The sequence below is a fragment of the Zingiber officinale genome, chromosome 5B (genome assembly GCF_018446385.1).
Source record: "Zingiber officinale cultivar Zhangliang chromosome 5B, Zo_v1.1, whole genome shotgun sequence".
NCBI classification, from domain to species: domain Eukaryota; kingdom Viridiplantae; phylum Streptophyta; class Magnoliopsida; order Zingiberales; family Zingiberaceae; genus Zingiber; species Zingiber officinale.
In genome coordinates, this window is record NC_055995.1 from 423,262 (window position 1) to 446,100 (window position 22,839).

Here is a 22,839-nt window from a genome sequence, read left to right on the forward strand (position 1 = left end):
CATAAATGGAGCTTAAAATTAGCTAAGCTATGGAAATGACAGTTCTTGAATTAATTCTTACTTTGAGTTTGTTTACTTGTTTTAAAATTTATGTTTTAAAATTTATTTAGTTGATTAGTAATATTATAAAACTTTTTTAATTTTGAGATTTTGTTTGTTTATTTATTTACAAATTTAATAAGATTTTTATTGATTAACCGCATATTATTCATAAATAATTCATAATCTTTATTCATGAATATTAATAAATTAAACACAAATATAGTCAAATTTGTCCATTTACTTTAATTGATCTCAGGAACCTGAATAATTAATTTTTTTAATTAAATCAAACATCAAATTTGTTTATGAATATTTGATTTGCTTAATTGCCATTGGGTTTAAGGTAGATATATTGTTACGATTGCACTTATAACCATAAGTTAGTCATAAATGGAGCTTAAAATTAGCTAAGCTATGGAAATGACAGTTCTAATTTTACTTAATTTTTTTTTATGAACTTGAATTAATTCTTACTTTGAGTTCGTTTAATTGTTTAAAAAATTATATTTTAAAATTTATTTAGTTGATTAGTAAGTTATTTCAATATTATAAAACTTTTTTAATTTTGAGATTTTGTTTGATTATTTATTTACAAATTTAAAAAGATTTTTATTGATTAACTGCATATTATTCATAAATAATTCATAATTTTTATTCATGAATATTAACAAATTAAACACAAATATAGTCAAGTTTGCCCATTTACTTTTATTTGATCTCACGAACCTGAATAATTAATTTTTTTTATCAAATTTGTTTATGAATATTTGATTTGCTTAATTACCACCCTAATTGCACTGTCCGGTGCTTGTGCGACTGATTATCTGTATGATGATCGTGTAGTGTTGTTTTAGTTGTAAGCATTGAGTTAAAAGGACCACCCTAGTTGTAAGGATTGTTAGTGTTGTTTAATTTTAGTTGTAAGCATTGAGTTGAAAGGACCATTACATTCAAGCTGATTAGTTGATATTGTCAGCTATCTAAAGGTTCCTCTCCTATGTTTAAGGTAGATAATAGCTTATGGGAAAGGTTAGGCAATGCACATGCAATTATAATAGCCTGTTTTTTGATGGTCTGAATTCTGAAGCCCAGCATGGGCCATGCATGCAAGACTAGAGAGACACATATATACTTACTCAAGGAAGTACTCCGAAGATGGGAATTAATGTGACTCCACGAAAATGGCACATCCTCTCAGAACCTTTTTCACCCTCCTTTTCCCACTTCCGGCCCAGGCCCTGCATCATCAGACAGGAGGCCTTAGGAGAACACCACATTAGGAGAACAACACATGAAAAAGAAGAGAAGAGAGAAGAGAAAAGGAAAGGATCTACCTGTACACGTTGGAATTTAGCAGAAAGACTAAGTTTTAGCTTTTCGTGAGTGGGAGAGGCAGTGCAGTGGAGGAGGAATCTTTTTTGCGGTGGGTGCGTCGCGCTGTTACTCCAGAGCTGAACAATAGATTGCGTACCGTCTCGATGGGTCCTGCTTGAGATCTGCCTTTATTTGATGCTTCTGCCCGTCGGGCGAGAGAAGGGAAACTCCTGCTTAATTAATTGTACTGTCTTTATAACTTCTCTCAAAATCAAGGCCAAAAAAATACAAAGGAAGTGGAAAGTGAAGAAAGAAAGGAAAAGAATATATATGACCGAGTAGGAGAGTTGCAGGCAGATGATCTTCTTTTTGAACTCTGTGGAAGAAGTGGAGCAGTGCCTTTTGCCTGTGCCAATTATATTTATGTGTATATAATCAATAGAAAAGATACTAAGAATCTTTGGCTAAATGTATATATATATCTTAAATAAAAAAACTATCTAATATTCAATGGGAGCATCTCACAAACATCAAGTATATAATTACATATGAGAACAAGTCATTATTTTTGTTATCTTGCCACAAGAATTCATCATGCATCACCATATGAACTTAGCAATCTTACATTATAAATACAATTCGGATGAGAAACAATAACAAAAAAGATAATTTGAATGTGCTTAAATTATGCTCCAAATTTAACTAATAGATGAACTAAGGGGAATGTCTCTCTGTCTCCATGATTAATTAAGAGGAGATTAGACACCTGAATTAAAATAATAATAATAATAATAAACAATTCCTCACACTTTGATAAGGGGGATTAAGGAGGATAAAAGGGAGCTCTGACCAAAGCAGAAAAGTCTCGCATCTTTCTAAGGTAAAAGAAAGACCGATCACACACCTTGACACACAAGAAAAAAGAAGGGAAAAAAAAGACTTGGTAAATTTTGAAATAAGAGGAAAGAGTAAGATCTCATGCCTTAGAGAATAAGAAAGACTCATAAAGTAGGAGGGAAAGCCTCATGTGTTGTAAAAGAAAGACAGCACATCTTTTGAGATAGGAGGGGCCTCATGCAGAGTTAAAAGGAGAAAAAACTCTCTTGCTACAAGTTAAAGAAGGAAAGACCTCATATCTACCTGTCAAGGTAAGCAAAAAAGTAAGACCTCATAGCTCACAAGCTAAAAGGGAAAAAAAGTGCTACCTCATGTCTTCCGAGATTGAAGGTAAATGGATGATCTGAGGCAATTATAAGAGGCAAGAGAGTAATCTCACACCTTACCATTAAATACGCTTCCAAACCATGCCTCCAAATCTTTATGAACAGACAGATAATACCTGTTTCTGATGATGACACCACTTAACTTGGGCAAGCATGTTTTCTTCCATGTTCTTGGAGCAGTCTCTTATTCCTCTGGCTTGACCATAAGATTACCCGCGTTAGAATGCATGATTTAAGATTCACCATCTTGAGGCAAGTCATCTTAGCTCATCCAAATATGATTTTCTAGCAAATTGCAGAGGCGCAGCAGAACTTCATGCATATCAAGAACAAAACTTATATTAAGGCATCAAATGTGTAAAGAACAAAACTTACATGAAGGCAGCTTGAACAAGAGATTGTCACAAGTAATTTCCTTTTAAGTTTGTTTTGTTGCCTGCACTGTGTAGGTAAGTAAGCACTTGCAATCTTAGAATTAATGCCACATCAATGGAAGTTGATGTGTGATGTCTAAGAAGGAATTGGAAGGATGAATATATAACAATGTTTTTTTTTTCTTTTATTCAGCTCACAGCTTGTTTATTAAGAAACAACTTGGAGAGGAAAATCAAAAGTAATTCCTCATCCATGTCCTGTATACAATGATAATCAAAACAGACAAATCGGATGCCACTATTTCATCAGCCTATAAACAAGGTCATCCAAATCAATTCAACAAGATTTTTTTTTTTCATTTGGTCATAATGTCACCTCGAGCGGTCATAATGCCCAGAGTCAGCTATCATGGTCCCTCTTGTCAACTGATCCTTTAATTTCCTTAGAAGTCTTAATAGGTGAATTAACACTGCTGCCAAAGGTAACCTCATTTCCATCAAATTGCGCAGATGAACTCATTCCTTCTTCGATGGGGAGTGTAAGCTTTGACCCTTCAAGAGCCACCCCTAGGACAATGTTATCTTCGAAGACTGGCTTGGGTGCTTGCAGTTTCTTACTCTGCACCTTTTCTACATTTTTTGTATCAACTCCCTCACCTACAGCCACAGACGCTGAAGGCTTTTGGCTATCAACTCTTGGAGTCGACTCTTCCGTATCTGGGTTGCAAAGCTGTGATGTGGATGAAAAATCGAATGAGGGTGCATCTGCTATGCCAGCTTTCATGTTTTTTGGCAAAGCATCTCCAGAATCTGCCTTCCTCTGGTGCCTGGATGAGTTCCCACCACCAGTAGATGGAACTGACTTGGTCTCTATTGTAGCAGCAGTCTTATTGATTTGATCTTGGTTTGCACGAGGTTTGAACTTGTCTTCACTGTTCAGTCTTGATTGAGAATCAATCAAAAAAAATGAGTGACGGGATGAGGCAGGATGTCTAAAAGCACTGTCTGCAAAGGGAATGTTTTCAGCATCTGTATCATTGTATATTTTCTGGACGGTACGAATAGGAGTTGCGAGTCTAGCTCTGTGATGGCTGATGACTCTGAGGAGATCTAACATAACACTTTCCTGTTAATTTCAATTTCCAACATTTTTAATGAGTTACGAGAGCATATAACAAATAGTCCATGAACAATAAAAACAGAACAAGAGGTCAAAATAACAACTACAAAAACCAGACATCCCAAAAGGTAAAGGAAAAGATGAACGATGGTGGAAGATGAAATGGCTGTGGATTGCTAAAATAATAATTGCTTGTACGTACAAACACGTTACACGTGGGCATAATGAACCCAAAAAAAATATCCAAACCTAGTTGTGAGCATTTAGCCACATCAATCAAAATTGTACCCAGTCATTCATTGTTTCTCTTAAAATGAAGGCTACGACAGACAATTGTTTAATTCAATGTTTAAAGTCTCAACTCAACCTATTCAGAGTTTCAGCCAGAGACTGTTCTGGAACAATATTGTTTCGATCAGGTTGGTCACTCCTAGGAGGAGGGGAAAGGCAAAGCTCACGACCGATACCCAACACTCAAAATGTAGACTTGGTGGCGGAGGAAGACTCATGACATACAAAAGTATCGGGAGTGGAGGACAAAAACAAAGCTCCCAATCAAAATTCTCAACGCTCAAGACAGGCTTTGAAAATAGAAGAAGAAGATTCACGACGTACCTAAGGTATTGAAAGGAGATGAAGAACAAAGGCAGAGCTCACAGTTGGCACCTGAGACTCACAATTAAGGCTCAGCGGTGGAAGAAGACTTAAACAATGTGCCTTCCGGCCAAAATTGCCATTTGCTCATCGAGCTTCTAACATACATTATTCGAGAAAGAAATGTAGATGCATAGCTGTTTTCAATAGCGGTCCCAAATAAAATGCAGGGTATAGGTCCTTGGGCATCACTGTGAGTCATACTAGGGCCTATACAATAATTAAGCAGTGCCCACGGACTGAATATCACATTATTTTGGCAATTGTTTTAGGAAGAAGGTAAGGTGGATGTCTATCTTGTCTTCCAAACCAATGCTAGGCTTTCTCGTTCTCCAATGCGTAAGTATCACAGATTACTAGCTAAACAAACTTCTTCATGGACCTTTACAAAAGAAATCGCTGTGTAGAATAAGTTCTAAATGTCTAGTTGTCAAGAACAACAAAAGCTTTATAATTATGCACCATATTCTTACTTAAAACATAGTTTCAGATTTTGGAAACCAATGCCTACTAAAATAGAAAACCCAGCAAAATGAAATGGGAAATTACTTTATATGCAACATATATAAGCCATTTGACAAGGAGAAATTATAAAGAACTAAACAACCAGTGTATAATATCTTCTTACCTTTACGCAGTGGTACTGCTCAACATGTGAGGTCTTGACAAAGCATGATATAAGAATCTGTATAAAAAGAAATGTAATAGATGAATTATAAAACAATATAAAGCACCAGGGAACAAATGGAATATGAATGGAAGTTCGAAGAACCAACAACTTGACAACATTAATATGAATAAAAATCAAGTATGCACAAATGAAGTAAGAATAACAAATGACCAATAAGCACGAAGGTATATGGTTATTTTGATGTTGGTAAACACACAAATATTTGTGAGAAACAGTGAAGTTGGAGTAAACATACATATTTGAAACTATATATCTCATGCCATAAAATTTCTATAATCAACGGATTGCATTCTCAATCTACATAAACCCAAAATAAGTATTTACTTGATAGGTTCAGTGTAAATGCAACAATACAATGCTTTTCAAACATGCCATTGTCCCTAAGCATGGTGATCTCCTCCTCTCTTTTTCTATTCAACGTATGTACAGCCCCAATGATTATGGTGCTACATTTTGGAAATCGGTCAGTAGCTTGTACCAAAGAATGAAGAGCAAAAATTCACACAACAAAGATGCTTCTAATAAAATGAAAACCGAAACAATAAAAACTAAAGCAGTCTCCAACCAGAAAATGTACACTGTAGATGTTTATATCTAAAAAGGCCATTTAACATGGTGATAGAGTTACAAGACTGAAGTATAAGAATGTCAGAATTCCATAATTCTTGCATATTGTGTGACCAGGGGCATCATGGCATATGTCGGCCACTTGAAGTTTGTCACAAAACCAACTTTCTGCAAGAACATAATAAAGGTTTTAAATTTTTAATTCCACTCTGTAAAAGCTAGTATCTAACTACCAAGCATCCATGGATTGGAATCACTGTCTGTTCAGCTCCTTTTTAAACTCTGATCAAGGTTTAAGACCACCATAGCTATCCAAAATTAAATAGAATTTTGAGTTATGTAAATCAAGCAATTGCACAAACTTGTGGAGGAGTTCTTTAGAACCCAACTATGAACTGAAGGTTTCTCCATGATGACTGAAAACTCTAAAAGTCAGATATTTCCAACATGTCCATTTCCATAGAAATTCTAGATCCAGTAGAACATGCACCTGGATATTCCATTTACAAATCAAACTCAATTTCAGGTTCATGCTAAACTTGTTTAAAAAAATCTGGGTCTTTGTTACTTAGATAAAACTAAAGAATAAACAATTTTTTTGAATATATATATATATATATATATATATATAAGAGGAGGAATTCTGGTTCCTTAAATTTGATAGAAATCCTGAGGTATTGAACTGTTCAGAAGTATGCATTGAAGAAATTTTTTAAAAAACAATTGTAGTTCGAGGCAGCTTACCATAAGAGCTTGATTTTCTGGGTCGATAATATCCAGAAATACTCTTCGATGCAACCTCTGCTGTTCTATTTGAGGTTTTTTTGCTAAAACTTTTCGCATATCTGCTATAATGTTCTGCAGCAAAATATGAGAATAAAAACTAAAAAGAATAAGGTAAATGATCAAATAAATAAGAAATCATACTTTAATTAAGAAGATGAATAAATTTTTAACTCACGCCAATTTTATCAACATCCAAATGACTGATGGCAATGTGGGTCTTAATACGCCAATGTGTCTTCTGGCTGAGGTTTCTCACAACATTAACAGTGAATTTATGATTAGGAATATGAACTGCTTCACGATCTTCACCTCTTATGATAGTCGGAGACCACCAGCCAACATGCTGTCATTGTTCTTACCAATATTAGATAGCAAGTATCCAACACAAGCTTACCAACATCAAATTTCACTGTTATATATAGCATAAGAATAAATCATTTCACATTTGCAGTAAAGCTAATAGTTCAAATTTTCTCCTGAATAATTATGTAAAAAGTTATTTGGAAGGTTAGAACAACAATCTGTGCTGTTAACTGGGACTTATAACCAACCTCTACAATACCAGAAACATCATAGCCCTCAATCTTAGTCTGAATCCATTGATTGACAACAAAAGGCCGAGTTGCGTGTATCATAACACTTGAAAGAAAATTTGTAAATATCTGTGGGAAAAATATTAACAATAATATAATCAGTGAGTTATAGTATAACAATTATAGTTCACAAATTCTCAAGAGATAGATGAGACTTGTAAAGGCCTTGCTAAATCAATCAATTTTAGCATTACCTCACGGCCAGCAAGAGTCAGTAGAACTGTACCAAGACCACCAGCAGTGACCCATTTGTGGGTAGAAAATCCCAGCAGCTCCATAAATAAAGAAACAGCAGCAACCCATACCGCTGTATATACAGCTCTTCCAGCAAATTGGAAACTCATCTGCAGAAAACAAGATAGAGCCATGAGTGAATAAAATTAGAGTAATACCTAACTTTGTCTCTATAAAAACTAACAAAATGTCAGCACAAACTATAGGATAAATTATGAGTGTATGACCATTCTTGTGACGCAATCACAAGGCCATGCTAGTTTCCTGAAAATTTTCATAGAAATCTTTTTTACTCAGTTGCTTATAAGATTAGCACTGTCAATAGATGCACAGCAAAACAAGAACAAGCTAGTTGTTTCTAATTTGGAAATGATTATCACACTTAACTTAAGAAACAATAGGCAAGAGCTAGCACTAATGATAAGGATCTCACAAAATTTTAGAGAACATATTTAAAAAATAGTAGAATGTCTTTAAAAAGATGTTAAGATATTCAACTGATCCACAGTAAGCAATAAACAAGTGAATAGACAACAAAGTTCATTGCTGGTTAAACTAAATACTTCTAGCAATTGCATATTTTAGTTCTTAATATAAAATTTCCAGTGTATAGGATGACTTTGTTAGCAGGTACGGAAGAGATTATCGTTTTATAGTTAAGACCCAGATTAAAAAAACCATCATGAAGAGTTTATCCAGACATAATGCAGTCCAAATCCAATGCCCTTAAATTATAAGGTGTTAATCAAGAATTAAAATTTTAATCTTGTATCACTTAGAACGATACCTATGGTGTCAATCCAGTCAAACACTCGGCCCGATTTGGCACATTAAATTTGGATGTACTTAGTTATAACTAAGCCCTATTTAGATGTCTAGTGGGTGAAACTGGAATAACGTGAACTCTTTTTCCCTCTCCTCTCCTGTCCTCCCTCTTCGCATAAAGATTATATTAATAGAATGTGAGTATAATTGTCACAAGCAAGTCTTACACCTCAAATTTGAATAACAATAATAATGATGATATATAGATGGATACTCCCTTCACATAAAGATTACACTAAGAGAGTGTGAATATAATTGTCGTAAGCAAATCTTACAGATCAGGTTAACCTCAAATTTTAATAATAACAATATATAGACGGATATTGATGGTCATAATTGACAATATGAAAAATATACCTTTCTTGTTTCATCAGCACTAGTCTCAGTGAAGAATTTTTGTGACTGTTGAATGAAGCTGGACGGGTACATAATAAAAACTCCGTAAATAAATTTATGTTGCATAAAGAAGAATAAAACCTAAATATAATAATGAAGAAATTGTACAATATTTCGAACTGTAACAGAGAGCAAAAAAATCCTGAACATTATTTCAGTCGCGAGTTAAATGATAAGGCAGTATTTATTTTGGAAAATATTTTTGAGTTTTTCAATTTTCTTTTCAAAGAAGAAAATTATTCACCAAAATATATCTGATAAAACTACAGCAAATTACCAAATCACATCCTTGATAATTGAAAATGACTAAATTGAGCCCCACTAATAGTTTTTCATCAAAAAGCGGCACAGATTTTTTTCCCTCATAAATACCCTGGATTTGTTATTCCATGACCACAAGCTAAACTATAACTTGGCTTGTAATGGCTTTGGGGTAAAAAAAAATTATTTTTGGCAACATGGAAATTGGTGCCTTAAAGCTTAGAATGATGTAAATTTACAAAATTATTACCGCAAGCTTATTTTCAAATTAGCTTGTAGCAACATTGTGCCCATTTTCACAGCACAAGCTGAAAAACAGTTTGTGTTGTAAAAATCACAGATTCAGAACATTTTGGGCTTTTGAGACAACCTAGGTCAGTTATTTTGGATTTCCATATTATCATTTTTTTTTTGCCTTAAATCTTAAACAAGCTCATATGCAAATCTGTTTACTGCAAAAAATTTCCCATATGTACACTGAACTTTGATACATCCTAAAACAAATCTATGCTTCCGTGTGTCCAAATAATTGTTTGACCTTAAATCTTTACCAGAAGCTGATTTGCAGTTCACCTTGCTGCCATAAAATAACAAATGCAGGGTATTATGGGAAAAAGGATAAGGCACTTTGGGGCTAAGAAAAAACACTAAACAACTGTGATTTGTTCATTTCCAAATATCAAGGACATGTTTTTTGGTGAAACACTCATAATAATATTTGCTTGTTTTTAGGGATGATCAAGCAAGTCATAAGATGAGGAAACATTTTTTAAAATTTTCTTTTCATTTTCCAATTTTTTCCTCAAAAGGAAGCAAACACACTGTAAAGTTATTTTTTCCTTGATCAATCTAAAAGTAGGTTCTTTTAATTTCCTACTCATCTACAAAAAGATGAAAAATGTGAACGATGCAGAAATATATTACAGGCACCCTGGCTGAAATCTAACTTATAATTCATTTTCAAGTATGAGTGCATCAAAGCAACCAATTGAAACTAGGGATCACTAAAGAACTTGATTACAATATTGGTGCCATCAACAGATGCACAGTAAGACGAGGCCATGTCAAATATTTCTGATTTGGAAATGGTTATTATACTTACCTTGAGAAACAATAGGCAATGGCCAAAACTGATGATAAGGATCTTATGAAGTTCAGAAATCGGTTTTTAACTATTTGGCTTGCTTCAGAGGGTAGAACTACAGGATCCAAAAATCTGAAAGTTGACTTAATTTTGTTAATGTGAAAGCAGAATTAGGCATACAAACAAAAAAAAAATACAAGGAAACAAGTATGTAAACAGACCTGCAGATAAGCATGGTTCCGGTCCAAAGAAGCAGTGGTTGAACGTATGAGGTTGAAATATAGTATGTTTTACTCTTTTTCCAGTTACTGTCATTCTATTAGAGAAATTGAAAAAGAATATGTTATATTAAGCTCCTCGATAAGTGAAAACATAAAGTAGTCATGCATAATTACTTACACTAAATAGGCTTCTAAGATAGCACACCATCGGCCCAAGACCCCATATAGAAAAAGCAATAAGTCCAACAGCAGGGATTAATTGAAGAGAATGACTTCCAAACAATGCATTGCATGATCTATAACATAATCAAATTAGATGTTTTGAAATCCATTTTAAGAAAAAATTGAAATAAAGGGCATCAGTCGCTAAAAACATACATATATATAAAGGCTAGTCAAATTTCTCCATAGGCTTTACCTAAAGAAATAAAAGAAGACTGATATTTCAAAATGGTTGCTTTCCCTCATGGAAAAATTGAACATGTTTACAGTTAGGCTAATCCACAAAACATTCATTGCAAAAGGATTTTTAGTTAGAATTCGACTGTTTAAAACTAAACCATCAACAAACAGTCGCTATTGTTACAGAATTCCAGTCCAGCTACTCTAACAAACCAGATAACCATCTATGATATATGGGCCAAAATAAGTTATTAAATTAGTATCTTTAAAAAAACACAAGATTTATAGTGTTACTCATTAACCAAGTTCTTCAAACCATTTAGTCTTAGACTCTGTGAACCACAGGGTTAACACTGGTTAGCTCCAAATTGGCATATCATTTTACAGCACTATTTAGCAAATTACGGTTTATGATTGTCATTATAACATTTTGAGTGTCAATTGAAGCTGTTCACAGAACACCATTTGAGTGGTGGAATTAAATATATATGGAAACTTGAATCTAAAATCAAACTTTACCACCATGGAGGCTTAAATAGTTCATTGATGAAAGAAAGACCTGGTTCAATTCCATGATGCATGAAAAGGGAAATGAAAGAGAAAGAGAGCAAACATAAGATAAATAATTGGATGGAAGGTCACTGCTAAGCGAAATCTATTTTGTCAATCAAAACTACAACCACAGTACCATAAAAGGAATGAGGTAATGTTAGAGAAATTCAGAAAACAAAGGTAGGAGTGTAAACAGGACTAATTCACTTAAGACTGAAAGAAAAGGATATACATTAACAGAAGAGTTACTGCATGAGGATTTTGGTTGATATTTTGTGTTTGGAAAAGAAATCTTTAAGTATATGTTAAGACAATCTCACCAATTTGCAAATCATTCACTAGAAGAAAGTTGAAATGAAAGCATCAGCACTTTTTTACTCAGTAATAGTCAGACTAAGGCAATACCTAGTCAAAGCCAACGTAGTATTTCTTAAATGAGGGATTACATCTCCAGTGCTTGGCATATTAAATGACTGGCATTTGAAAACACTGCATTTGTATGTAATGCAAAACCTCGACTTGTATGTCCCGTTTGAAACATGGACACTCCGAGCATCTTTTCTCTGTAGGGAAAGTGTTATATATGCATGAGGAAGACATTATAAGCTAAATGAGTAACTTTATGTGAAGAATATAAACTATGAGTTTGATTTTCTTGTTACAAAAAGTGACACATTTGCTTGCAAAGAAATCCTAAGTTCATGAGCTAAAAAGACATAAATTATTATTACAAAAACTGTGCGACAAGATATAAATTCATAAGGCTTAGAATAAAACCTCTTGGCAACAATCATCATTAACAAGAAAACTTTGAATGAGTAACCATGATAAAAGATATAAATTATAAAAAGGATTGCACATTTTCAAAATCTAGAATGCATGCCTGATCATTACAGATGAAACAACCTTCACATTTATAAGTAACTTAACTCAATAATGTGACTTAGTAATGACACATGAGAAAAAAGTGAGAAGACATAGTAAAAGTTTTTAATATTGAGACATAATAAAACAACATTGAGAAAGCACTGTGGATTTTTCTATGCAAAGTATTATCATACCCAAACATTAGAAGAAAGGAGAGAAGCCTTCACCCGGTTCCACTCCTTTGATCTAAAGTTCTACAAAAAAAAAAAACACATTGCTCTTGAGAAATTACAAATGGACAAGGTTCCAACCAAAAGAGTTATTCCTTGCACTTCCATATACCTTAGGTCGACTGTTTTGGGGAAAGCTTTGGGCAACACACAGTTCATGGAGCAAATGTAGCGAAGATCCAACCGTCATTTTCAGAATGAAATACGACTTAGCTGCTAGAATTTTCCAAGAACGAGATCTAAAGAAAAAATTTAGAAACGGACCCTGAATCCCTAAAACCTGCCAAATGATTGGAAAAAAAAAAAGAGTCGGAAGGGGGGGAAAATCCACAATACCCGTCGAGCTAGGTATACAAAGCCAAACTCAAATTCATGTTACTTACCGATCGAACAAGGGAACGAGATCTACCTCCCAGAATCGAGATCGAACAGCTTGATTCGATCAGGAACAAACACTGGACGATCGACCCGGGAGAGAGAGAGAGAGATCGGAGTTTTGCGGAGAGGAGATAACGGCACGAAGCTGCGGCGATGCTTCAGTTTTATCTTACTCGGAGGCGATCGACTCGGACCGTTGGATGGGCCAGGCGGAGGGCGGCCCGGAATGTCGACGGCGTTGACTGCGAGGGAACACGGGGTCTGTCTATTTTGTTTAGAAAATTTTATAAAATAAATTAAATTATAAAAAATTAATAATTATAAAATGACTTTGTAGCTCAGTAAATTAAAATTTGGTTATTTTTTTTAATTGTTGGTATTAAAATTAGTTAGGCAAGTTGAGCACCTCCAATGATTGCGTATGAACCGAGTCATGTAAAGGACCAATGGATGCATGCCAAGTGGAACGACATGCCCACTAAGCAACCAATTTCGTGCAGCGTCAGAAGCTTATCCATCCCCTGTCTGGCCCAAATAACAACTCAACCAATCGAGCCGGCCAGCGGTTCGATTTCAGCGGTGCGTTCGGTCCGCGTCGCTCTCGTAAGTAGAGTGATTTGACCGGTTCAGTTGCACTGGGTGGTTCTGAAGCGTCGTTGAGGTTGTAGAACAGAAGAGAGGGAAAGCACGCTAGTGAAGGAGTCGATGGGCAGCGGCAATGGCGACTCCAGCAAGCTGCTGGATATCCTTAACGTGAGGATGGTCGGCGCCGGCGACCGAGTTCTGGTGCTCTCCCATGGATTCGGCACCGACCAGTCGGCATGGAACGGGATCCTCCCTTTCTTCCTCCGCGACTACAGGGTCGTCCTCTACGACCTCGTCTTCGCCGGCAGCGTTAATCCCGACCACTTCGACTTCCGCCGCTACGCCACCCTCGACGCCTACGTCGATGACCTCCTCTCCCTCCTGGACGCCCTCTCCGTCGACCGCTGCTTCTTCGTCGGCCACTCTGTCTCCGCCATGATCGGAATCCTCGCCGCCATCCGCCGCCCTCGCCTCTTCCTCAAGCTCATCCTCGTCGGCGCCTCCCCAAGGCAATCCGCCATCAATTTCATCTTGTTACTATGAGAAAACGTTAAATATATCACCAGTGACAACGTTCGATCATAGGTTTCTGAATGATCACGAAGCGGGGTACCATGGGGGATTCGAGAGGGAGAAGATCGAGGAGGTGTTCGCGGCCATGGAGGCGAACTACGAAGCGTGGGTGCGGGGGTTCGCGCCGCTGGCGGTGGGGGCGGACGTGCCGGCGGCGGTGAGCGAGTACGGCCGGACGCTGTCCGACATGCGGCCGGACATATCGCTGTTCGTGTCGAGGTCGGTGTTCAACAGCGACCTGCGCGGTTTCCTGGGGCTGGTGCTCCCGCCCTGCGTCGTCGTGCAGACCGCCAACGACATGTCGGTGCCGCCCTCCGTCACCAGCTACCTCAGGGCCCACCTCGGCGGCCGCACCACCGTCGAGCTCCTCGGCGAAGAAGGCCACATGCCGCACCTCAGCCACCCCGCAGCCTTCGTCCAGGTCCTCCACCGCGCGCTGACGACAGATCCGCCCGTCGCTCCCGCTCATTAACTGCATCTGATTATGTCTAATTAATTACGTCAAACATAATGTGTGGTCATTTTACACTTATCCACGTGGAGGTCACGTGAAGGCTTCGGTTGAAATATAAATATCAGATCAAAGGGCTCCTAATCTATTTATTTTTATTTCAATAAAAAAAAATCCATACTAGCAGGAATTATATTCTGTATTAATAATATCAGATTATCATCATAACTCAAAACCACAATTACAAGCGGAATCATAGTAAATGGTCATTGGCACTGGCTCAACAGCAATCGAAACTCACGAACTACATCCACTGATCAATAGATTTTGCCATTGGATTGAGCAGTTGTTCCATAACTGCACCAGCTCATCACTCATGAGCTCTTCATGCTCAGCTCTTCGGCAAAGAGCTTAGGAATGGGCACTGAGGTTGTCTCCAACTGGAAGAGCCTCCCAGTTCTCCACCAGCTCCCGCAATTTATCAAAGCCCTAGAAGAACAGTGAAAGACCATAATTGCTATCTTCTCTTTTGGTGAGGGAGAACTTGTGATCAGAGTCGAAGGGGAATAAATTTAGTACTTACTGTCCTTGTGGCAAAGCTGCCAAATGATTCAGCCTGTAGACGTTTAGTTTTCCAGTTATAGAACAGTGGCTCAAATACCTTCTCTAGGTTTTGGACCTTGACCTTATCCATGAAGCATTTTGCTAAAGAGGTCTGGTTAGGGGTCCCACCAAGCCATATCTGAAACAAAATATAAAGAGAGTATCATTTGTAAGTATTTATTTGGTGGCTTGCATTGGCAGTTGCAGACACCGAGTGCTTGAACCAACGTGACAAATTCAGCATCAGAGCACATACAGTGCTTGTTATTTGTTTAGACATGAAAGATCACTATAATCTCTAGCGAAGCTGAAGGCTGCAACGAAATAACAATGTCGATGTCCAAGGCAATGATGGTCAAATTATTTCACTTGGGCATTTAATCACAATCTTAGCTAGGATGTTCATGTAGCATTAGTCAAAAAAATAAAATAAAATAAAACCGAGTACCTGATAGCTGTTGGGACCATCACCAACGAGTCCTAGCTCCGCCATGTAGGGTCTCGCACAACCGTTGGGGCAGCCAGTCACTCTTATTACGACAGACTCATCGGGCGTGAGGCCTACCTGAAAAATAACAGGAATGTTACATCTACCACTTGTCTGTATAACATAAATGTTACAATTGCCAAAACAAAAGAGCTATATCCTTACTATCTTATCACTCCGCTAGGGTGGTATGATTAGGTTACCTTATCAAAGACAGCTCTAACTCTTTTGAGAATATCAGGAATTCCTCTCTCAGCTTCGGTTGTTGCTAGTGGACAAAGTGGCAGAGCAGGGCATGCCATTGCAGTTACTTTAAGAAGATCAACCTCACTAGGTTGCTGTAAAGAAGATAAGTATAAAAATAGTAAAATGCAAGGAAAGAGGAAAATTTTTGGCCACTTTTGGCTAACATTTGAGAATAATAGCCTAACTGTGTGGCAAACTTCCCTTCAACAAAACCAAAAAAAATAATAATAAATTGCTACTATTTTAACGATTTGCAGAAATATGATGGCAATCTTTACCAAGAAACCAGCTTGGGCAAGAGTTGCAGCGATATCCTTTTTCCACGAGTGATGAATGCCACATAGAATCAAATTTTGGTTAGGTGTAATCCTCATATTGAGGCTATACTTCTCAATTATTTCTCTTAATGTTTTTTTCATCGCTCCTCCTATCCGCCCATTATCAATATGCAGTCCACAGAACAATGCACCATCACCCTGCAGAATCAGTGTAATACTGAAAACATAAGTACAATATAGGAAGTAAAGATAAATGAGTATTAACAAATAAGCATAGTATAGGCTGCAGTTAGACCTGTTCATGCCATCCAAGATAACTTTTAAATTCCCACTCTGGTAATTCATGGAATGGCTCAAGCTTCTTTCCATAATACTGCTCCACAACGGTGCGGAACTTGTCAATTCCCCATTCACTTATCAAATACTTCATTCTACTGTACCTACGGTCATCTCTCCTCCCATTTTCTCGTTGCGTAACAACAATAGCTTTTACAGCATATAAGATGTCTTCTTTTGGCACATATCCTAGAGGTTTCCCTAAACAGGGGAAAGTGGTTTCCACCCTGTGCGTTCTTCCCATGCCACCTCCTACCTACAAACGCAATCAGAATCAGTTTGATAAACATTAAGGGAAAGAGCTTACGAAACATACATAATGAACTGTAAAATTTATTACGTATATGTTAAAGCCTTGAGGTTCCCCATTATCATCAGAAACAACAACAACACCGATATCATTTGTCAAGATATCCACAGAGTTGTCAGTAGGCACAGTCACTGCAACCTTAAACTTTCTAGGCAAGAATTGAGTGCCATAAATAGGCTCGGGAGAATCAGGGAAAGTTGTCCCATTTGAGTTGTCATTACGAGCTTTAACCACTTCAGCAGGCTCTGCTGACATAATCTTTTCTCCATCTACCCATAAGTCATAATATGCACCAGACTGTGGGGTTAGAAGTGCAGCAATATTTTCTGCAGTTTTCTGAGCAAATAGATAATCTTTTCTGGTATATGGCACAGCAGGAGCTAATACATTTCTGTTCAAATCACCACATGCACCAAGAGTTGAACCCATGTTTCTAATAATGGTACTCATGACAGTTTTGAGGTTCTTCTTCAGAATCCCATGCAGTTGAAACGTTTGCCTAGTGGTCAAGCGGAGAGTACCAATTCCAAAATCATCAGCAAGATCGTCCATAGCCAAATAAAGTTGATTTGGAACTTTACCACATGGATTTTTTGTACGAAGCATAAATTGGTAAGCCTTTATGGCACGTTCATCTCTATCAGTTTGTTGATAACTTCCATGAAACTTTATCAGCTGGGTAGCAGCCTCATTTATGTTCGGGGCATCATTCATTATTTCCTCATTAAGAGGATATCTGAGGAAGTTGCTCTGCTCCTTGAACAGCTCAACCTTGCTTCGCTTGCCCTTAGAACTCTCTGGCTTTGTAGACTGCCAAAACAGAAGATCGGTGATAAAGGAATGCAAGTATTACTGCTTAAATCTATACATTAGGACAAAAAATAAAAAATCTCACAAGAAGCAACGTGAAATATATTCATCCAACAAATGTACCCTTGGATCCACGAAGGTATTTGCTATTTCTTCCCTCGTGAACCTTAAATATTATCAATAGATTCTTATATTGAAATATCCTTTTTGAACCTAGGTATGAGATATCAACCAAATCAACATTCTGAAGTCAAATACCAGTTTCACACTTCTTTATGTTTGCATATAAATTGTCCTTTCTTAAGGAAAAATAATGTAAAACAAGACAGGCCATGCCATGTTAGTCCCAACAAGGATTGGATACATGCAATCTATCATAACATTAAACATTCAGAGTGATTTGTGACTGAAGCACAGCACCAAAGGTTGTAGGTGGATAGAAAATTTCTGTGATCACAGAGAGTACATGCAGAGATTTTTCTACTCAGTTGTTGGTATAGCAAATTTGTATTTGCACACAAATCAGGAAATGCTTTCATCTTCAGGAAGGTGACAACTAATACTCTTGAAGATTCATCTCAAGCAATTAGGAGATGTTGCTGACAACAGTAAGGCAACATTGAAATTTTTATGCAAAGAGAAGCCAAACTTCTTTTTTTTTTACAATTACGTATCTCTGATTCGCCTAATCCCTTAACACTTCAAAAAATAAAAGCATATCTCAAAAACTGTGTAAGACTTCACATAAACTAGGTTACCACGCATACCAAGGTATTTCATGAATCATGATGTGTGCCATAGAACTCTTTTCCTACCTAGACCTGACCTTGTATAATTCAGGAGCATAGATAAAGAACTTTGACAATATTAAAAACTAATGTAGTCCCCTAGATCAACCAATGATAGAAACACTAACTTCAGTTGGCAAGGACTATTATTAAACTAATCTTCCACTGAAGAACCGGAAAATGCAATGCACATTTTGACTAATATTAAGATGTTAAAGAACAAGAATTGTGGATCTTCTTACGATCCTGAAAAAACATCCTAACAAAGCCTGATTGTATCCTCAGGAAGGATGTGGTATTCACACTTTCGTAGCAAAGACAGGCACTTCGAACCAGTATAACCGCTCGGTTAAACATCGACACAACCAACATAAGAACCAAGATGAGAAAAACATTTGCGGAAAGTAACACAAAAAAAAACACGAATCTTACGGTAGAAACAGCCCTGACAACCGAGGAAGAGCGCGATGAGGTCGCCAACCGCAACATCCGGGAAGAAATCCGGTGCTGAATCAACCAGGACAACCTCATCCCGCGGAACTCATTGATCGGAGCTGCACGATCCACCCCAACTCCTGCAACACCCCCCGCCGTCGCCGCCATTGGAGAACCGCGAGAAAACGTAACCCTAGAAGAGAAATTTATAGCGCTTGGCTCCGGGCGCAGTGCAGCAGAGGAAATCGACCGAAGAAGGGAACCCTAGAAGACAAATCCAAAGTGGGTTGTTATTCCTGCGGAGCGCGGTGACGCAGTCGATGAGGAAAGGAAATGGTTTGGATCGTATGGCGAGTAGGTGGAGCACTAAGCAGTCCAGTAGTGGACCGCGATATTTTTACCCGATTTTTCTACGCCCGAGGTGTAGTTTGGATTAATATTGCACGCTATTCGTGGGTCTCTGGGCAGCTCAGGTGCGTGGTAATAACGAGCGGGCTGCGCATTGCAAGTTCACGGAACCTGGACGGATTCTGGAAAAGTTTAGGAACAAAAATCCGACGTCCAATTTTTTTTTTGGGAATCATTTAGGCGAATCTGTTGATTATATATTTTTTGTTGATGAAATTAATTTTTTTTAATGACAACCTGTTGAAATCCCACTCATCACCAGCAATGTATTAAAAATCAAACATATTAGTAATTAAATAATTAAATTACTAATTATTCATTGTCCCCACTTTAAATATTCATTGTCTTGATAAAAAAATAAATAAATATTTTTCATAAAAATATTAATACATGAATCCAATGACATATAAATACTAATATTAATTAAATAGTATATATAATAACATTAATAGTTGATAGTTTAATAAATTAAAAAAAAATCAAACTCTATTATTTTTATTAGTAGTATGTCAAGACATTATTTTATATAATTAACTATTAAAACTAGCACGTATGAGTATTTGAATAAATAATTAAATTACAAATAAAGTAAATTGATTATAGATAGTACAATTAGAAAATTAAAAATATATATAAATTTTGAAAAACATCCTTAAATATAATGTTTGTTGTTGATTTTTTTTTATTATTAACACTATCACATATCAAAATTTGAAGACTCTATAACTCTCAATACAATTATATACAATTGAACATGACTATTGACTAAAAAATTTACATTTGAAAGTTCCTCTGAGATTATTTGAGCAGATGGTGCTGAAATAATATTGATTGAATTTGAGGTCTGTAATGGGCAATAACCCTTAAAATGAATGTTGTATTAATATTTAGTCATATATATAAAATAATTAAATATTAATACAAAATTGAATAATCAAAATTATCTATTACGAAATTTCATAATTTCAATAAAATTCTTATTTATTGTTGTCATCTAGTAACATAGAAAATATTTGAAACATGTACTTCACACATAAAACATTTTGCTCGACACATTTAAAGAATGATAACAGTCGATTCTTCACATATTTTTTCTAAGTATGTCATCATGTCATTGGCGAGAAAGGAGATCATCTGGACCGTTTTTGTAGTCCAGAGGATGCTCCCTTTCCATACATTGATGGGGATGTATGGTCTCCACTTATTTTACAAGTGGAGACCATGCATCTTCACCAATACATATAAAGAGAGCATTCTCTAGACCGCAAAAATGATCCAGAGAATCACAAAGCACATAATAACCTATTATTCCTAAAAATAGTAAAATATCATATTATTAAAATACAGTAAATCAAAAAATAAAAACAAAGTTAAACATATTTACTCTGAATTTTCTAAGACAAAATCAAGAAGTTTTGTAGGCGACCACTAAATTCTCTACCTTGTGGTGAGTCTAAGTTTAAAATACAGTAAATCAAAAAATAAAAATAAAGTTAAACATATTTACTCTGAATTTTTTAAGATAAAATCAAGAAGTTTTGTAGGCGACCACTAAATTCTCTACCTTGTGGTGAGTCTAAGTCAACCATTTTACCCATGGCATCTCAAAAACAAAAAACAAATATGGTAAGTTATAAGAAAAAATATTAGATCAATTAATCATGAAATACAAAAAATAAATTAACATAATAAAAAGCATGTTCTCATCAACCCGTGTGTTCTTCAATTCACTAGAGAACTTTAATTCATACATCATATATAGAAATGTATCGTCAAAAAAACTATGCATACATGATATTTGTGATAAATTAAAGTTAATCTTGTATTTGTTTGTCATTGTCTTATACTTCATTCATCTTCTACAATAATAATATATATTTTTATAACAAATACATGACCTTCTTTTAAGAATTGGTTTCACTCTCTTTATGACCATACAAAAATATAGATAGGATAAATATTCATAAAAATGTCAAAAAAACAAAAAGAGAAGATAAATATATATAAAAAATAATTAACATACATCATCTTCACATTCTAAGCTATAATCTCTATTTATTCCATATGCATGCAGATCGCAACAATAAATTAAGTATTTTATTATATATATCACATAGAAAATCTACTCTCATTGGTATTAAATAATGTGATGTAATACGAATCTTTTAATGCAATTTATATTGTCATGTTTCTATATTAGATCTATTTTTAGAAAATGAAAAAATATTTACTTTGTTGACAGCAATTTATAAATAAAGTATTAATGATATATTTATTTTTAATAATCAAATATTTAGAGTTTCCTATAAAATTTCTACTTTTAGAGACAACTCTACTTTTTTTTATATACTCACAAATAAATATTTACTTTATTGACATGAACTTGGAAAGAAATTATTAATGATATAACTATTTTTAATAACAAAAAAATTTAAAACTTTCTATAATCAACATTAATGATTTTTAATAGTCAAATATTTAAAGTTTTCTATAATTAAACATTAATCATTTTTAATAATCAAACATTTAAAAGAAAAATATAATCAAACATTAATGATATATCCTAAGGAATTATAGCACATGCCGTAGTTCAACGTAAGGGCAACGCTTGAGAACCCTAATATCTAGGGTTTATCCTGCCATGCGCCTATGGTCTGTGTACCTGCATGAACCTCCCTCCATATCCGTGGGACCGGCACTAGGGGGGCCGCTAAGGTAGCGGATCTACCTTTTTGAGAACCCTAGCATCATTTCTTGGTGCTTTGGTGAGTCTCTTGTTGTGGACAACCCTCAATCATGGCCCGAGGTGGTTTCCTTCCACGTCACCGATAGAAGGGAGCTTGGAACTGCTGTGGATGCCTTCCATAGACCATGGAGGATGTTTTAAGGGTGTTTAGAGGCCTAATCACTGAGGTAAGTGTTCATATAATTAGTTTATTTCAATTTTAGTGTTCTACGACAATCTTTGGCATCTCCAGTGGTTTTTTGACGAACTGCACCAACTCTAATCATCTCCTCCAATCAAGTGTTGCCCCTCCCCACTACTACTCTGTTGCTAAGTGGTTGGGGAAGGTTTGGGTGACTTCCCACTCACTAGAAGGTTGGTCAATTACAACTAATGTAAAGGTTTCTCATTTGCCAACTTGGATGGTGAGCTATTTCCAAGGGATAGTTGTTTGCTTTCTCATATATAGCAAAGGGAAAATGGAAGTGCAAGAGACACTCTGGTCAAAAGGCACATAGGGAGGTGGCAAATCAAGATGAGGTGACGGATGAAGCATCTTATGTGGTAGAGGTAATGGAACAAGTAGACCAATTGAATAATGATGACTTGGAGCAGCATGATGATGTGGCCAATGAAGTTGATGAGGTAAGCACGCCATTGAGAACAAATGCTCCTCCTCAGCAACCTCATGCCCATGGAAGCCTTCCACCTCCACCGGTGGTGGAAGAGGAGATCTTGTCAGAGGAAGTAGAACAGCAACCTGCGATGGCTAAAACATAACTGGATCATGGGAGGAATGGGAGGAATGTGCAGTCACCAAAGAAGAGGGATTGGGTCAGTCTTTTCAAGGACAATTGAAAAACAAAACTTACTATGAACCTAGATCAGTATGAATCAAAGGGAGAAAGGTTAGCTTTTTATTATGATGATATAGATAGTGTGGAGCATAGTTTGCAAAATCGCGATCCGGATCGTACGATCCGGAAACCC

The 22,839-nt window shown here is 36.1% G+C and overlaps 3 protein-coding genes across 7 annotated transcripts; 1 reads left to right on the forward strand and 2 right to left on the reverse strand.

The window, feature by feature from the left end:
• Window positions 1-3,115: 3,115 nt before the first annotated feature.
• Window positions 3,116-13,452, reverse strand: LOC121983804 (mechanosensitive ion channel protein 2, chloroplastic-like). 5 transcript variants are annotated; one of them, XM_042536426.1, is made up of 15 exons: window positions 13,221-13,452; window positions 12,820-13,056; window positions 12,549-12,716; window positions 12,401-12,460; window positions 11,745-11,902; window positions 10,564-10,681; window positions 10,386-10,480; window positions 10,183-10,296; window positions 8,781-8,838; window positions 7,559-7,708; window positions 7,323-7,433; window positions 6,947-7,114; window positions 6,730-6,843; window positions 5,356-5,412; window positions 3,116-4,079 (listed from the first exon to the last, which is right to left on the reverse strand). In XM_042536426.1, the coding sequence occupies exons 3-15, from the start codon at window positions 12,624-12,626 to the stop codon at window positions 3,354-3,356; spliced, it is 2,007 nt and encodes a 668-aa protein (XP_042392360.1). In that variant the 5' UTR covers window positions 12,627-12,716; window positions 12,820-13,056; window positions 13,221-13,452; the 3' UTR covers window positions 3,116-3,353. The 5 variants fall into 5 exon arrangements, with proteins under 5 accessions (XP_042392360.1, XP_042392359.1, XP_042392358.1 ...); XM_042536425.1 differs by having other exon boundaries at window positions 12,820-13,075; XM_042536424.1 differs by having other exon boundaries at window positions 12,820-13,079.
• A 67-nt stretch (window positions 13,453-13,519) lies between these two features.
• On the forward strand, window positions 13,520-14,581 carry LOC121983806 (probable strigolactone esterase DAD2). Its single transcript, XM_042536431.1, has 2 exons — window positions 13,520-13,908; window positions 13,985-14,581. Exons 1-2 carry the CDS (start codon window positions 13,520-13,522, stop codon window positions 14,442-14,444), a joined length of 849 nt encoding a protein of 282 aa, XP_042392365.1. The 3' UTR covers window positions 14,445-14,581.
• Window positions 14,582-14,604: 23 nt separating this feature from the next.
• On the reverse strand, window positions 14,605-19,058 carry LOC121983805 (sulfite reductase [ferredoxin], chloroplastic-like). Its single transcript, XM_042536430.1, has 8 exons — window positions 18,714-19,058; window positions 16,714-17,493; window positions 16,333-16,629; window positions 16,038-16,235; window positions 15,717-15,851; window positions 15,475-15,591; window positions 15,007-15,165; window positions 14,605-14,912 (listed from the first exon to the last, which is right to left on the reverse strand). The coding sequence occupies exons 1-8, from the start codon at window positions 18,882-18,884 to the stop codon at window positions 14,835-14,837; spliced, it is 1,935 nt and encodes a 644-aa protein (XP_042392364.1). The 5' UTR covers window positions 18,885-19,058; the 3' UTR covers window positions 14,605-14,834.
• Between the last annotated feature and the right edge of the window lie 3,781 nt (window positions 19,059-22,839).

Bases quoted from the DNA above. Each gene is read 5' to 3' on its own strand.
- LOC121983804 (XM_042536426.1), bottom strand. From the start codon at position 12,626: ATGACGGTTGGATCTTCGCTACATTTGCTCCATGAACTGTGTGTTGCC. The intron at 12,461-12,548 runs GTATATGGAAGT...TTTTTTTTGTAG, and splicing joins CCCAAAACAGTCGACCTAAG to AACTTTAGATCAAAGGAGTG. The intron at 7,434-7,558 runs GTAATGCTAAAA...TTTTTCCCACAG, and splicing joins TGACTCTTGCTGGCCGTGAG to ATATTTACAAATTTTCTTTC.
- LOC121983806 (XM_042536431.1), top strand. From the start codon at position 13,520: ATGGGCAGCGGCAATGGCGACTCCAGCAAGCTGCTGGATATCCTTAAC. The intron at 13,909-13,984 runs GCAATCCGCCAT...GTTCGATCATAG, and splicing joins CTCGTCGGCGCCTCCCCAAG to GTTTCTGAATGATCACGAAG.
- LOC121983805 (XM_042536430.1), bottom strand. From the start codon at position 18,884: ATGGCGGCGACGGCGGGGGGTGTTGCAGGAGTTGGGGTGGATCGTGCA. The intron at 16,236-16,332 runs GTCTAACTGCAG...CTGATTCTGCAG, and splicing joins ATCTTGGATGGCATGAACAG to GGTGATGGTGCATTGTTCTG. The intron at 15,166-15,474 runs GTACTCGGTTTT...ATTTTGTTTCAG, and splicing joins ATGGTCCCAACAGCTATCAG to ATATGGCTTGGTGGGACCCC.